Raw genomic sequence first — 18,112 nt, forward strand, 5'->3', positions numbered from 1 at the left:
AAGTTATTTTAGGATAGTTTTTTTTTTGTAAGCATTCTTTATTTTACGTTTTTATTTTATAAATAATTATTTCGTATTGAAACTTTAAATTTTTCGAAAAAAAATTTTAATTTTTCGAATTTTTTTTTGCAAAATTAAATGACGTAACATGTTGAGTCTGTGTATATTTTTTGTAATGTTTGAAGTTCTTTGATTCAGAAAAGTATGGAATATTAAGTTTAAATAGACCTTTCATATTAGATCATTTAATTTAGTAGAGCGATTTCACAGGTATTAGGTTTTAACTGTAATACGAAGATAAGATACATATTTTTCCAATGTGTTTGGGATGTACCTTCTCTTTAAAAAAAAGAGATTCCATTTTGTTTCCGCTTGCATAAGAAAGAATACCAAATATTTTTCTTTTTTAAATTTAATAAGTCACAATAGCGATGGAACGTTACCATGCTACACTGAAGAAATTTCTAGTGCAACTGATGTTATTCTGCTAGCAGTCATTTGTCTCAAATAACAATGCCCCCTATAGGTCGCAGCATTCACGAATCGTCAAAAATCTATTTTTAAATTTCCACTGTCGTTAATTTAAGCATTACATTTCATGCGCTTTTGAATTCCATACATAGTCAGTTGAAGACAGAAACTAGCGGTCTTGCAACTCCTATGACTATCCACACACTATTGGTTCTGTTAAAGAGTTCTGCTATGCATCACCTATAGCCCATTTCGATCGCAATATTTTAGAGAATTTTAAACAAAATACAGTGAAAATTAAAAACTTCTGTAACATTTTTACTTGTTATTTTTAAAAAAAAATTACGAGAAATGTGGAAATTTTTCTTGTTTCTCTCATCCAATAAACAATTTACCACTACCACTGTTATTGATCATTTTTAATTCAAAAAAAAGAGGGAAATATCAAACTAACCTTTTAATTTTGATTACCATATAAATTAATAATCAGGTTAAATAATTAGTAATTTCAGAAAAGATGAATTGAAGATAAATGCATCTTAAATATGTTAAGTATATAGGAATTCATTAGTTTTTGAATTTCTAGTTTGTATTTAACGGTCATACATGAACTTAATAATTACTTATTCATAGATATTTTAGGAAAATTCAACGTTATGTACATGCATTTTTGAGATCAGATTATTTAAAATGTTTAGTTAATGTTTTTTTTATAAATTAAGATAACTGTAAAAGCAAAGAAATAATTAAAGTTAATATATAATAGTTGAAAATGATTACAACAAAAATATAATCAGAAAAAGCTTTAATTAAAAACTATTCAATTTCCCCTTTTGATTATTTTTAGAATTTCTTCCTCAAAAGCTTTTATTTCAAAAAACAATTTCAATGAATAATTCCAACTATTGCGGAGAGTTAATGCTCAGGAGGAGAGAAATAAAATCTAAAATAAACAAGAAAACGTTATTTTTGAGTTATCTTATTACTAAGTATAAAAAAAATTCTGAGCGTTATTATTAGTTTAGTGAAAACCATCATCAGTAGAATTATGATATTTAGCAGAATTGAAGATGAATAACATCTTAAATATATTTACGTTTCAGAGGAATCTTGGAGCAATTAAATTGTCAAGTCACACTTTTCCTGAACAAATATCAATCCACTTCAATATCTTGATCTTTTGCGGCTAATTTCTACTCCATCATAGATTGCGAAGTGATGTAAAAAAAATAAGCAGGTAATTCAGATATTAGTAAAAGACTGCAAGCAGAAGGCATAGCTTCAAATACAATTAATATAGATTATAAAAGATATTAAAGTGCAAAATCTGAGGCCTAAAACTAGACCGATCAGAAAGAGTTCAAATCGTTAATTGATCTGTAGTGAACTGGAAAAGAAGTTTTGGGGGTTGTCAAGCAAAAGCAAGCAGGAAGTAAAACCTGTTAATTTTATTAAATTATGCTTTACTTATGTTTGTTTCTAAGTTTTCACTTTCCGGTAAAAATTTATCCAAAACTGCACTTCAAATAATTTTATTTTGTTAAAGATTGACTTATTTGCTGGCTATATGTTAATTTTTTCCTAAATTAACATTTCTCATTACAGGACAAAAACATAAATTCTTTTATTACTTATACATAAATTTGAGCATAAAATTAACAGTAATTATTATGAATATCATATAATACACCTCTCAAAAATATGTGCCTGGATCCAGTGGCGTACGCAGAATTTTTTCAAGGGGGGGGGGGCTCATAATTTTCAGAAATTACTAAAAGAAATTCGAGTATGTAATAAAGCACTATTATTTCTCTAATTTAGACAGCTAGACAATTTTGACTTTTTATTTCGACAACATNCGTTTTGACATCCTAAAGATCCAAGAACAGCAAAAATATATACATATATATTGGCGCAGAAATATCCGCTAAGCTACGATCTCAAAGTTTCGAGCTGGAATGAATAACTTCAACGAGCACAGTGTCTCCAAAACAAAACCGATTTAGAAACAGGCTCCAAAAGACAAGCAGCAGAGATAACTCTCAGTCTGACTAACTAACTCCACTGTACTCCGTTCCCCCTTTCATATAAATTTTTTTACCGCGTCTACAAAATTCTCGAATTGTCTCAAAGACGACAGAACGTCTAGGATTCCAGACCTCGCGAATACCAGCCAGTCTCGAAAACTACCGCGACTGGCAGGACAGAAAGGAAATAGCGATCAGGGCTCACCCGTAACAGTATCACGTGAATTTGATTTCAAAAGTACAACCCTATTATAGTAAATGTCTTTTCAGTATTCTGAGAAATACCGTGAGAAAAAAAAGTAGGCATAAGGCAAATAAAAATATATAGTCTTAAAAAATAATAAGCCAGCATAATTTCTACTGAAATTTTTGTTTCTGTTTGTATTATTTTGTAAATTCACTTTGTCTGGGCTCAAGGGGGATGTTTAAACCCCTAAACCCCCCCCCCTTGCGTACGCCCCTGCCTGGATCAAACTTCAAATTCATTATATTTGCTAAAGATGAGCATACTGGTCAGTGTATTTTTTTTTTTAAAAAATGCAGTTGATTTTCTACTGCTAAGATGAAAATTTGATGACTCAAGAAAAATTAATACGACTAATAGAGAGCCTCCATAACAGAAAAAAATTAAAAACTAGTTAAAAACTTTAACAGGATTATTGAAAATTTTAAAATTAACCTTCGATCAGCTTTTTTGACAATTAATAAAACTATATCTCTAACCAAAATTCCTAAAATAAAACAATTATAAAGAAAATTAAAATAGTTTATGGGAAAATACAATAAATATCTTGATTCACTCTCTTTTTCGATGCACGTTTTTAAAGTTAAAAATTAATAAATACTGAGTCAAAAACAATTATCTTAAATATAGACAAAAATAACTAAGAAATTTTAACATAAAATTTTTTTTTATTCAAAAATAATAACATTTTATTCGTGTGAATAAGTAATATCACATAAAAACAACAAGATTTCACAGGTATATTCTTGGTGGATGGGAAATTAAGTAATCGATTTCAAATGTATAAAAATAAATTGATGTCCAAAAATGAATTAAAATGTTCCCTTTAAGTAAGCTCAACAGTCAGATGCAAAGATTAACGACCTTGAAGAGCTTTCTTAGCTCGTTCTTTAGTCATTACCTTTTTCACTACGATACTAAAATAAAAAATAATAAGAGGAATGAGAATAAAGGAACAATAAAACTGAAAAATTCATCATTTTTGTATAATAAAATTTGTTAATATTAAATTATTTATTTTACATCAAAATAGCTTTAATGATACATATCATTCAAAAAATAAGAAATCTAATTACAAAAATAAAATATGCTTAAAAAACTGTATTTTTAAAGTAGAATAAGAAGGAAAAAAATTGATTCTTGTCTCAATTTGAAAGAAAAATGTAGGACACCTTTCTAATCTGAAACATGGGAGAATTATAAGGGGTAATTGAAGTTTGTCAATAAAGTGTTGAGCCCCACGTGTTTCATTTTAGGTGTGAAAAAATATTTTCTACAATTTAGCTTACTTGAAAAAGGTAAAATTTAAATTAGTTTTTTATTTTATCAATTTCTTTATTTCAATTTTGTGCCTGTTTGATTAACAGAGAAAAGCTGGAAGTTTAGAGACGACAAATTATTTTGTGATAAACTCTACTAAAAGAGATCATGTAATGATTAAAACTTGATTCATCAAAGAGATCCAGTAAAAGTTTAAGCACTCTATCTAGTCAAAATGTGAACAAAATTTCGATTCTAAGATTTGACAAAAGGAAACACAAAAATTAATTACTAAAGCTACATAAAAACATTTTTATCCTATTATTTTTACTATAATTCATCTTTTTAAACAAATTTTTTATTTAAAAAAAAAGTACATTTGACAACCAAATTGATACTGAAAAATCTGAAGGAAAAAAAAGAATTAGTTGCCTCTAAAAAAGATAAAACAGACATTTGGCAGAAACTAAACTTATACAATAGCCTTTTCTATAGTATAGCCTTTTAAAAACAACTTTTTATACAAAAAGATATTCAAATTTCTACAAGGATGTTGATCAAATGAATTTACAAGAATTAGTAAAAGCACTAGTCTGCCTTCAGATAAAAAAGTTTAAAAAATACAGAAATTTATTAGCAAGATAATATTTTTAAAAATAATTCTTCAAGTATGTTTCATATGGAGAGATGACAATCTTTAAATCTACAAACATTCAACACTTTTTAGTGTTCTTTCAGAATAAGAATACCTCGGGATGAATAAACTGTTTTGAGTTGTATTTTTCTCTGCATAAAAAAAACTAGCTTCCCCCATGTTATTAGGTAAGAAAACAGTTTCATAAGAGAGAAAAATTCTCCCTAATTAGCCTATTTGGAAAAACAGCAGATTAAGTTCTTTTGACTGAATTGTACCAAAAAATGAAATAATTATTCTTTGATTAATGATTTTAAGGAGATAACAATCTCATAAATATTAGAAAATTCAGCTTGGCACATTTTCAATCAAATATTGTCTTTGAAATTTATGAGACAAATTATGACACACAAAAAAATCAGAAGAACTTAACTACTGTGATTTATTGTAGAAAACTCAGAAAAATCATACTTAAAAATGTTTGTTTTGCTATATCTTACAAAGCGTTTTAACTAAATTTAATTTATTCTACAAAAAAAACTATTTCTAATATTTTATAACATAAAATAGCAAAGTAAGTTCTAAATATCATGTATAAATCAACCTACTTTCTGTAAAAGGATGGCATATATTGTGCAATGTAGAGGAATGCTAAAAAAGGTTGGTAGGTTATCCAGCATTCATCCACTTTGTTTGCAATTGCTGTAAGCATAAGCTCACTGCAGCGCTCTGTGTCCATTTTTTTGTCGGTAGGCTTTCGCACCTCATGATGTACCTAGAAAAAATAACGCTCAATCACAATCTGAATCAATTCAAAATTTATTTTTGTGAATATGAGTAAAATCAACAAATAACAAAAAGAAAACATACATTTTTACTAAGTATCAGTTCAGAGAGATAATTCAAAACATTTTTTAGCACTGTGATATTAGTTTGATATTAGATCTTGAAGTATTATCAACAATAGGGGAGGAACTAATGAAGGTATACCAAATTGATTAAACAAAATATATTTTCAATTTTAAATGAATTATTAAAATATAAAAACAATAGAATTTCAAAAAAATTACAATTTTCCATGGCAATGTAAAATCTGTCCTTTATGGATTAGAAACATGGCACTGCAATAAAAATAATGTCAAATAACATAACATCAAAAACTTTTGATGGAGGATCTTGAGTGTAAAGAGGTTCAATATAATAAATAACAAAGAAATTCTTAAAACTGCAAAGTAGAAACCAACTTAACCTAAAATTAAGAAATGGAAAAAGATTATTCATGTTCTCCATACATCCGAAAAGTTTAAAGTAAAACAAGTTTAGAATTAGAACACTACAGGGCGAAAGAAAAAGAGGAAGGCTAAAAATGACTTTGCTACTAATTAGTAAAAGAATTCAAAATATTAAATTCGATATTAACAAAACTATCTTTGAAAGAAATGCGCCCAAAAGCAGTAGAATTTTCAAAAGAAAGAATAATTAAAGCAATAAAGAAAACAATGGAAATAAAAATATGACCACCAAATCCGACGTCTTCAGGGGGTACCGACCTCAGAAGCCCTAAAACAAAACCTTTTCTATTGAGAGAGAGGACATATGCCAAAATTAACTCTCTCAGTACCCCGAAGGTTTTGTAGAAGTCCAAGAAAAAATACATGAAATACATAAAACCAAATCAGAAAAGAAATTTCAACAAAATCTTGAGAAATTAAAAACTCACATTAAACCGGTCAAACAGTGATTTCACAAACAAACTAAATGTAAAGGAAACTCTAAAACAAAAGAAAACAGCGCCCTCTATTAAAATGCACAGAATGAAAAAAAGAATAGTCAAAGAAAAGATTACTTTCTTTTCTAATTTGGTTTTATGTATTCCAGGTAATTTTTCTTGAACTTCTACAAAACCTTCGGGGTACTGAGAGAGTTAATTTTGGCATTTGTCCTATCTCTCTCAATAGAAAAGGTTTTGTTTTATGGCTTCCGAGGCCGGTACCCCCTGAAGACGTCGGTTTCGGTGGTCATATTTTTATTTACATTGTCTTCTTTATTGCTTTAATTTGAAACTAATAGCACAGTTGCCAACTTTCTATGTTTCTTGAGAAAAATTTCTTTAGTTGTAAAGTTAATGCTTGAATGTATGATTTTTTTTGTTTCGTAAGTTTGATTTAAAGCTATTTTTCACACCCCCTACATACATGATTTGAAAGTTATAAAAAAATTTAACAATTTTTTCACAAAATGAAACATTTCTTACCTTTCCCACTTCTTCAGTAACACGTCTCTCAGCCAGACGTGAAAACACAGGACCGGGACAAGCTAAAGTGACATCTATGTTGTCCTCATGTACTTCTGTCCTTAAAGATTCAAAATATCCCTAAAAATTTATAAAATTGTTTTGAATTTATTTCAGATTTCAATCACATTTGCAAAAAAAGAACAATAAATAACACAAATATAAATTCATTATCAGTCAAAAAAGTCAAATTTTATTCGAAAAAAAAGCTATTAAATAATAAAACTATTTAAATCAAGATCTAGAAAAAGCAGTGAAAATTATCATTTTACCATTGTTTTTGGTTATTACTGCTTTTTTTGAAAATAAAAATAATTAATCATGAAAAAATAAATAAAAAGCATAAGAAAAAGAATAGGTTTTATTTTACTCCCTTTTTTACATTGAATTGTCTTGCATCAAAATAGTTATTCAATTTTGTGCATTTATATTCCACATACAATAAAATTAAGAGTTTGTGTTTATTCAAACAATTTTGGGGATTAAAGAAGGATTTTACAAGTATAAAATGCAACATAAGGTAGGTGGTGATCCTAATGACCTAATTATCAGATATTGCCTTCAAATCAGTGATGAATTCAATTTAACTAAGGTTTATACCAATATGTAGAGAAGGATTAAGAGGATAGCAAATTCAAAATTATTTTAGCAATTCATTAATTTAAATTTGTATTACTGCATCATTATATGTGTGAGGGAAGACTTTGCTTCTCCGTCATTAGCCGTATAGTTGATAGTGGTATATATGAATGTTCATTTAGGCCATTAATGAATGAATTGAACCATTGAGTTTCCAGGAAATAATGTACAAATCGTTGAATGTAAATTTAGATTTTATTAAGCATAATTTGTAAATTAGAAAATGGCCATTTCTTCATAAAAAAAACTAAGAAATCCCTTAAAGGGATGAAATAAGAATACTCTCTATTGAGAGATCATAAAGCCAGAACATCCTTTCTGACGGTTAGAAAATTGAGACTGGGAGGCCCCCAANAACTAAAGAGCATACAAGATACAATAAAATTAAGAGTTTGTGTTTATTCAAACAATTTTGGGGATTAAAGAAGGATTTTACAAGTATAAAATGCAACATAAGGTAGGTGGTGATCCTAATGACCTAATTATCAGATATTGCCTTCAAATCAGTGATGAATTCAATTTAACTAAGGTTTATACCAATATGTAGAGAAGGATTAAGAGGATAGCAAATTCAAAATTATTTTAGCAATTCATTAATTTAAATTGGTATTACTGCATCATTATATGTTACATTAATTTTTATCAGGAACAATGACACTCACATCACTGATGTGTCTACCAAACTAGTTTATTTATTTAAAGAAAAATTGCTGTAAACTTGGCAAAATTTACTTCACCTAAATAATATTATAAAAAATAAACAAAGAAAAATGTCTTTTAATAATAAAAATAAACTTACATGCACTGCATGTTTTGATCCATTGTATGTAGAAGTAAATGGTGTCCCTATTAAGCAAAGTATCAATTTTAATGGCAATGTTTTTCAATTTAAATAAAAATAATAATAATAAAAGAATAAAATTTAAATCCTTAAATGAAAAACCACTTTTGTTAAGTAATTCCAAAAAGAGTTCTGTACAATAGTTTTCAAACAATAATCGAAATATAAATGATGCAGCATTTCAATCAATAAAAACTATTGTACATACTTGAAAATAAGAACTAGTTTTTAAACGAAAGAATGAATTTATTTAAAATAAATAAAAATACATATCACTTATCAAGGCTTATTCATAAGTTTGTTTGTTTTTTACACTTGTTAGAGCTTACACTGCTAAGCTTAATACATAAAACAGTAAAGAAAGTAATAAAAAAAAATTTATCAAGATTTTAAACTTTAAACAAAAATTTCCAATCGATGTTTTATTTTTATAAACTGATATAAAATATTTTCTATTACATGAATAACAATAACTTTATTTATATTGCTTCTTAATAAATGATTATTGATTAAAATCCTCCAATAATAAAACTTGCACTTTTGTTTAATATTTGAAGCTGAAATATTTTAATATAAGAAATATTTAACTAAAGAGCATACAAGGGGAAACAAGTGCAAAATTTTTAAAAAACACACTGTCCTATTTTTACAAAATTAGATAATTACTACAAATGAAAACTTTATTATAAAAATTTAAGTGAAAAAAAAAACATTTCTTCACATTGATGCAAGAAAAAAAAAGCTATCATAAACTTCTAATTAAATTTTCTCAAAGCATCATTTTCCTGCTTTCAGATATAATTCAACTAATTCATGTACACATTTCATGTGCTTCCCATTGAACTTAGTTTTTTTTAAATTGCATTTTAAGATTTTGAAACGCTAAAACTAAGTTTAAGGCTTTAGTTTCATTCAATATATAATAAAGTATTATTTAGTTTCATTCATTTTATAATAAAGTATTACAAAAAAACAAAAAAAATTTCAAATTAAATAGAAACTACTTACAAGTTATTTAAGTTGCTTTGTTCAACGAGAATAATTTGGTGTCAAGAATTTTACTGTAATTTTTTGTTGCTAAATATTATAGACATTTTTGCTTTGAAAACATTTTGACACATAAATGGTTTTAAAAGCATGTTTGAAATTATTACTACAATATTATTATAACTAATTTACTACAATATTATTATAACTATCTGTATTAGAATTGACAAAGCCTGAATATGTAGAGCAAAAAAAATTAATAAATTTAAAAACACTTTCCTTTTAAAAAAAATTTAATGATTTATAATTTTTTCAACTTATTCTTTTACACATGTACTTGTAATTACTGAAACATAAAATTAAAAATTTGGGAACTAATATGCAGCCAGAATACCCAGAAAAAAAATCATTTCTAATTTTTTAACAAATCTTTTTGCCCGTGTACTTTACTAAACTAAACTCAGTGGTGTGACAGCCCATAGAGGGTCAAAGCTTACTGTGCCCATCTCAGTTTTCTTGACCTTTGAGCTCCAACGTGCAAGAGCAGATGTTTCGGTTGAGTGGTCAGCCCAACGTGGAACCCCCAGTGTTTAGTTCCCAAGCATGCTTGGTATTAATTTTATCGACAAACTGAAGGGATGAAGTCAACCATGCCCGGCCCATGGATCAAACCAAGGTACTGTGGCACGACAGAGCAAAGCACTACCACTGAGCCACCGGGTGTCCATGTACTTCACTACTGAAATATAAAATTAACATTTTGAAAACGAAACATTTTAAACTTCACTTATTTAAAAAAATCTACAATACTGCTTGTAAAAATTTTAACATATATGCACATAAAATTAATGTTCTTTAAATTATTTTTATAGATATTTAGTACAAATCAAGTAATAAATTACTAGACATAGAAAACAATTATTATCATACCAATTTTACCAGCCATACTACTAGTGTATACTACATGTCCTTTCTTTTGCTCCAAAAAGTGCTTGAGAACCTTTCTTGTGAGATTGACAGTTCCAAATACATTGACATTAAACAAATTCATGTCAACTTTGATGTCAATATCAGCATAACCAGCACTTGAAGAAATCCCAGCATTATTAACTAAGATATCAATCTGGAAAAATTAAGATTTCAATTAAATGTCCAAAAAAAAACCAGTACATTTCAAACATTGTGGACAACTGACGGTACGTTGCCAATTGTTGAAGTCGCACGCTCAGATTTACTAAAAGCAAGTGCATCACACAGCTCCTTTTAATGTAAATAGTAGATTTCACAATAGGTAGAATAATACTATAACAATGCAACAATACATTACAAAATAATAAAAAAAAATTTCACTGCTAGCACTATCACTATTCACTGAAATACTCGAAATGCATTGTCTTTTGCACTTTACAGGAACAATCTAGTCGTCATCGTCGTCAATAATATGATCACATGGATTTGTGATTATGCTCATAGATTTTCCTTTTTCTACTTTTTTGGGGTTACACCAAATTTAAAGTAAATCTAGATAAATTTTTTATTTACTCTTTGCATTGCTTCATCTAATCATTTTGAAACACACAATCATTAACAATGAGAAATACTTATGCAAGAATACGTCCGATAACTTTGCAAACTGCAATAAATGTGCAAAATGAGATGAGAAAAAGGTGCGTTACCTAACAAATACAAGAGGTGCAATGTAAAATAAGCAAAGCGCTATCACGCTGCTTGGTATTTCTTGACCTAAAAATAAAAAATTAAACAAGCTCTGTCGCGCAGCTTGATATTTCTCGACATAAAATACAACAAATGCTATTTGTTACGATTTAGAGAAAGAGCGGTTGCACAGTTTCGGATTCTTTGACAGTGTTTTTTCAATACCCCCTGGGACTCAAACAGTTAAATGAGTGGTGAAATTATGCAGGCATATCTCTTTAGTTTGAAATCATTAGACCAAGAATTCGTATTAAAATAGTCAAGAGGTGCTCTCCTAAGGCTTACAGGAACTATTTGTTGTAAATATATGTAATACATTATAATTTGCAAATTTTATAAAACAATTTTTTTATGAAATTATAATATTTTTTAAGTGTATCATAATTTGTACATTTTATAAAATATCTATAACATTAAAATTTTCTTAGAAATATGTTAATTTTCTTTTTAAAATATTTAATCATCTTTTTTTACATTTTTTTTTTTAAAGTAAGTTGAAATAGTACATGAGCAACATATTCCTAATCCATGTATATAATGAAAAAATATACAAGTTTCCTTTTCTTTACTGAAATCTAGTAGATTTAGAATTAGTAATGATCAAAGAAAAACAGTAAAAACAAAATGATTGCAAAAATAAATCAGATTAAGTAATACTTGAATAATTTATCTAATTTAAAGAAGGAGTTACTTAAAATCACAAGAACTTTTTCAAACTTATTATTTTAAGTAAAAAAAATTGAGTTTCATGCATCAATAAAACATTTTAGGTTTTCGAATCACCTAACATATAATTTTTACATAAAAAAGCACACAAATCTTTTAAAACTACCACGCTTTTTATCACCATTTTTTTATTAAATTACAGTTTCTTATTGCTATATCCAAAGTTTTTTTTTAATGCTAATATTTACAAAAAAAAAAGCATATAATTTTTTTAAATTACCATACTTTTTTAACATCAATTTTTAACTAAATTGCTGTTTCCAATAACTCCTACCTAATAAGTCCTGTAAGTTGAATTGGATATGTTCCAATTCAACTGTTATTTTAATGTTAATTTAAAAAAACATAATTAAAAATATTTAAACAATTAAACATAGTTTTAAAAAATCATAATAAAAAAATACATAAAGAGTATATAATTCCTTTAAAATTGCAATACTTTTTTATAACAGATTTTTAATTAAATAACAATTTCTTATTCCTAAATCGAATGTTGCAAAGAATTTTTTTTCTTCAATTGCTGATTTTTAATTTGCTGAAAATATTTTTATTTACTTCTTTTTGCTTTAATAATTTACACATTAAACTAATAAGATGAACATTAATTAACTCCAACAAAATAATTATAAATCAAAGCAAGAATATTACTTATTTCTGCCATAAAAGTCTTTCTACTTTCTTCAGCGTTATACAATATTGAAACATAACAAGTAATTATAAATTTAGGATCCTTCAGATAAACAAATTAATAAAACCGGATTTATTAATAAAATCGGATTGGGAAAGAGCTAAAAGTGTCACCTAAAAGTTTGAGCATCTGTAGAGTACATTATGGGATAAATAATTATCATCACACACTCATGAATAATTTTCCTAATTAAAAAATTATAACTTTTATATAACTAGGCTCTAACCTTCCCAAAATGATCCAGTACTTTTTTAACACATTCATCATGTTCATCAAATTTATCAATTGAAAATGGCACTAACAAAATATCATCTTCAGCACATTTGGACAGTTCTGAAAAGTAAATAAGTGCAAATGAATAGATATGTGGAAAATAAAATACGAAGTTAATTTTTCAGGACAGTTAAATTTTTAATTATAGAAGGTTAACTTCGTAAATCTGTTTTCAAATGGAATTGTGGTCATAAAACTTAATTTCAACAGCAGCTAATTTTCAATCATCAACTATTACTATGTAATTTTATAACAAATATTAACTATATAATTTTGTTTATAAATAAAAATATAATCATTTTTTAATCTGCTATTTAATTTTGGAAGTAATGACTAAGGAATGATCCAGTTAAGCAAAATATAATGTAAAACAGTTTTAGTTGCAGTTCAATAAAAAGAAAACAATATTAATTTAAATAAATTTTTAAAAAATATCAAATTATAATATTAAATACCAAAATGTAGAGAAATTAAATCAAAAATTTGAAAAATTTAAATACTTTGATAGTTTTTTTTTTTCCATAAAAGATTTTGCTCAAACAAAACATGTTTGAAACAAACATAGTTTAAGGATTTTATTAGCATTTATAGATGTTAGCACGTATACAGTTAAATAAGCAATAATATAATAAAATTGATTTTTCCACAAAGAAAGTTGGTAACATGTTTTAATTGAATTCAATAAAAAAAAGTGTCATAGTTTAAATGTTATTTAATTCAAAAATATTAAACACACATTCTTTGTCTTAGTTTTTGAGAGAAATTTACATTGTTCTGATTATACTAAAGAAAATCATTACATTATCAAGTGAAATAAATGCTAAAATATTACCCTTTTTCAAGAAAGATTTTGTTTGTGACCACTAGACTAGATAAAATAGGGAATTCTCTATCTTCAAATCGAATCACTCTTACTAATTTTACAGTTACCAAGAACTTAATATGGAAGACAAACTAGAGAAATAAAATCAAACTTTATAATTATATAATTCATGTTATGGTACAAATCAAAAATTATTAATTACCATCTATAACACCTTGAAAATATTTAGATTCATTATCCCATAATGATTAGAGATTAGTATTTATTAAAATTAAGTAATGTGATATTAGTAAATAGATTCAAAATAGATAGTAAAATGCTGAGACCAAATAAATAAATAAGGAAAACAAAAAAAGTAAGAGCTAACAAAATATTATAGCACACGAGTGCTGTCAGTGCATGAATGCATAACATAACATGTAAATTTGAAATTTAAATTTTTTTTAAAATTTTCCATTTGAGTACCGTGCATTTGAATTCCGTACCAGGAATAAAACAACAAAATTAGAGCAACCATTTTTTAAAAATGCCTGGAATTTCATGCAAAATGAAATTAAACTTTCTTTTCTAACTATTTTGCTAATTCCAAATTTCTTGCTTACGCACATGATTTTAGCGACATTAGTAGAGCAATCGCTGACAATTGTCGCCATAGTGGTGTGAAACCAATACATTAATTATTATAATAGGAAGCCAGTGTAATGAAGGGTTGATAAATTTTAGCCAAGTCAAAAGATAAGACAAACTTTTTTTAGACCACTTTAATAAGACCATCAAAATAAAAAAAGCAGACTTTCATAGTAAAAAATTTTAAAAGCTGTGATAAAATGAAAGATGCATAATATTCCACAATAACAACAATAGTGTGATGGGATCTTTAAATTAACAATGTTGTCCTTTTAAAACAGTTTGAAGTAAACAGGTTTTAACTTTAAAATCATTAATAATTTCTTTTTCAAAATTAAAATGCAATGAAAATTTATAAGCTTTAGTGCTTTCAAAATATTTTTTCAGACATTCTTCCACATAGTTCTTTAATTACTATACTGCTATATTAGAATTAATAAAAGAAATGACTGTTTAGATAATTTTATAGATCAATAAAAGATTTATTTAAAGTTTATATATTTACCAAGGCAATGTTTTTTCACATTCTGTAGTCTTTCAACATTTACCCCAGATAAAGCAAGTCTTGCATTTCTTTTAATAAAACCATATGCTAAATATTCTCCAATGCCACTAGAAGCTCCGGTAATCCAGACAACTTCTTTTTTGAAATCTAAAACATTTGGTGTGATGTGAAAAATTAGGAAAAAAAATCACAAACATGAAATAAGAAATTGTAATTTAATAATGTAACTATTTTTTACAGGCAACAATAAATAGTACATAATATTAAAAATAAATACTTTGACTCAAAGTCTTTGAGTGAACAAAAAAATTTCGGCAAGCTAAAAATTTTTAATAATTCTTCAATTCTTGTAGGTAATTTGCAATTATTTTTTTTCAAGCCTGATTAACTGTAATTCTTGGTTAGGGGTTTGATCGAATTTTTCAGCTCTGATATCCATTACAAATTTGGTCGCCCAGTATATGAAAAGATTATAAACAACACAACAATACATAAATTAGTCACTTATTTGTAAATGCAATAAAAAAAATCACAACATTAATATTGTTACAATGATAAAATCAGAGACATTTATTGCTGCAATTATTTCTTCACCATAAATTTAGAGTTAATCTCTGTAAAATAACAGAATAAAAATAATTAGCAAGTCATAGTTACAGTTCATAAAATTTTAAATATTTATTAATGTACCTTATTATTTACTTCAATTAAATATTGATATTGCAACTCATCTTCTAAAAAATTTATCTAATAAAAATATTATACCATTATTTTTCTATTCATTTGAGAAAAATACAATTTTTCATACTTTTTTGTTTAATAATTATAAACAGAAATATATAACATATTACGTAATATGTAACAAATTATATATAACATATTATATAATATGAAATAAAAATAAATATTATATGTTTATAAACAGAAATATATAATATTTTGAAAATTAACATGCACTAAAGTTGTCAGTTAAATTAATCTATTGTTTAAATCGAATTAATTATAACTACTGAAGCCTCTCGCTAATGCATAATAAGAATGAATTAATGTTTAACTTACCTTTTGGTGGGTAGAACGCATGATAGAATAATAAAGTTAAATCAGCATCCGCAAAGAAAAAAAATAATGTCAAAAATAGAAGGAAAATACCAATTAAAATCGTTATTAAGTCCATCTTGCAAATTACGAAGTATTACAATAACATAAAATGAATATGACTTTTGAAGGCTAAGGGCTGAAGAAAAAACTATATTTTTATTAATAAACTGTGAAATATGCGTAATCAAACAGGATTTGAGAGGGAGTGGTTACTGATTATCATATTCAGACCGCCCAAACCTGACTCAGCAGATCGCTAAAAAGTCGCGAAAAATGACCAAAACACAACAAAAACGAAAATTTCCATTTGTTACATCTCTGTTTCTACGCATCATAATTTCTCGCTTAACCTACACAACATAAGTAAAGATATATTCCTGCTGGTAGGTAAAATTTTCTCGCATGCGAATGAGAATCTGATTGATGAAATACTTTTACCCGCGAAAAACTCACCAATCAGATCATTCGCATGCCTCTGATCGCATCTCTGATCACTGTTAAGGAAGAATGGGAAGCTAATTGGTGAAATATATTCCGCACAGAAAACTCACCAATCAAATTCTCCTTCTTTTTTGACGATGATCGTAGTTTGTGAGTCGCATGCAGAGAGAATGGCCCTTAAAATCAAAGAGTTTTATGGATGATGTTCTCTAGTTCCGTTTTAAAAGTTTGCAGTTGCTTGCTACATGTTATTCTGATAGGCGATGTTTTCAAACGGATAATTTTGTTTTCAATAAAAGAAATAAATTAGATAATTTCTGAGCTGAAATCTGCCATATTTCATAAGATATTAATATGTAATTCTGGTGAGTTTGAAATGAAATTTTTTTTAGTTTTTTAGAGATATATTGTTAAAAAAAGGTGACATGGTTGCTAGATTTTGAATAACTCGCTTTTTTGGCAGTCTTGATATGACTCCATGATATGGCCTCTTTCCATAAGTTTATTACTGCTTGTTCTTGTTGCAAGCTGTGTACCATCTTACGTTAGTGTTAACACTTTCAGCATTGTAAACACCAGTATTGTTAGCATTGTAAACACAAGTAATAAGTAATCAAATACATTGTTTGCAAGAATCTCAAAACACAATGATGCCAAATGGCTTTAAAATATAACGGTAACAGTAACCTGGAAATTTAGGCGGTACCGAGCTTGCAGCGTTCCCTAGTGTAGAAAACACCATCCATTGACATGAAATAAATAAAAATTATTAAAGAAATTCATTTTTATTTCGGGTTCTTTTACTAGCTGTTCCCGACATTTCGCACCATTGCACTCCGTGGTCTCAGCAGCAAATGATTGTTTCCTGAAAAAAAATATTGATCTAATTTCTAATCTGTACCAATGATAAAATTAAAGAAACTAAGTTCAGTAATCGTTTCATGAGCCTAGAACCCATGTTATGGTATTATTTTATCATATCCGGATATCCGGTAGTAATCATTTTGTAATATATATATATTTTTCTAAATTTCATGAAAGAAAGGGAAAAAATATACATTGTCTGCAAATAATAAATTATAAGAATCGAATCATAAGTAGTATAGTACTAGAGAAAAAAAATAACGTTATTGAAATCAAGCACTGTTGAAATAATCGAATATTTTATCAATATAGTTAATAAAAATAATCAAATAAGTTTATTCATAAGAGGAAAATAAAACTCCTCCCTTTCGTTGATAAATAAACGGATACCATCTGTGACATTAGGTCACAGCCTAATTTATAAATATCCTGTTTTTTTAATCAATAATACTAATTCTTTTAATTTTGTAATACATTCTTTTATTTTCATCATCTTTCTTTAGCCCCTTAAGCGGTAGCGCAATTTGGACATTCTCCCCCTAAAATTCCTTACCAGCTCCTTATTTCGAGAAGTTTCCACCCTTTTTTTTCTGAGAATTCCACTGGTCGTCGGCATCTTTCATCTCCGCGTGTTTGTTGTGTTTCTCAACCGTAACTTTTAACGCATAATCAATTTTTCGTCTCAACTCGTGATTTTTAGATAATTTAACTTTAACTTGCACAACATGCACTACAACTTCAACTGTAAGTTTTTGTATCTTATAAAAAGAGCGCGCGAAAGATGACGATCGCATTCGAAATTCGAGAGTATCATACTCCACGTCGCGCTGTTGCGTGATTTACTTTTTATCCTGTCCTCGTTAGGAGGTGAGGATGGCGTCTCCTTCGCCATTTTTCTTGTGTAGTTTCTCATTTATGAGATAAATTCCACTGACTGCCTGTTTTGCTAATATAT

At 27.2% G+C, this 18,112-nt stretch overlaps 1 protein-coding gene across 1 annotated transcript; it reads right to left on the reverse strand.

The window, feature by feature from the left end:
• Positions 1-3,390: 3,390 nt before the first annotated feature.
• Positions 3,391-16,303, reverse strand: LOC107436323 (dehydrogenase/reductase SDR family member 7). Its single transcript, XM_043047034.2, has 8 exons — positions 15,814-16,303; positions 14,755-14,901; positions 12,753-12,859; positions 10,327-10,519; positions 8,368-8,414; positions 6,891-7,010; positions 5,245-5,411; positions 3,391-3,659 (listed from the first exon to the last, which is right to left on the reverse strand). The coding sequence occupies exons 1-8, from the start codon at positions 15,926-15,928 to the stop codon at positions 3,599-3,601; spliced, it is 957 nt and encodes a 318-aa protein (XP_042902968.1). The 5' UTR covers positions 15,929-16,303; the 3' UTR covers positions 3,391-3,598.
• Positions 16,304-18,112: the final 1,809 nt, after the last annotated feature.

The sequence above is a fragment of the Parasteatoda tepidariorum genome, chromosome 8 (genome assembly GCF_043381705.1).
Source record: "Parasteatoda tepidariorum isolate YZ-2023 chromosome 8, CAS_Ptep_4.0, whole genome shotgun sequence".
Classification (NCBI taxonomy): Eukaryota; Metazoa; Arthropoda; class Arachnida; order Araneae; family Theridiidae; genus Parasteatoda; species Parasteatoda tepidariorum.

Coding starts and splice junctions, on each gene's coding strand:
- LOC107436323 (XM_043047034.2), bottom strand. CDS start 15,928: ATGGACTTAATAACGATTTTAATTGGTATTTTCCTTCTATTTTTGACA. Junction 14,902..15,813: donor TGCGTTCTACCCACCAAAAG/GTAAGTTAAACA, acceptor CAAATGTTTTAG/ATTTCAAAAAAGAAGTTGTC. Junction 10,520..12,752: donor TACTGGATCATTTTGGGAAG/GTTAGAGCCTAG, acceptor TAATTTTTCCAG/ATTGATATCTTAGTTAATAA.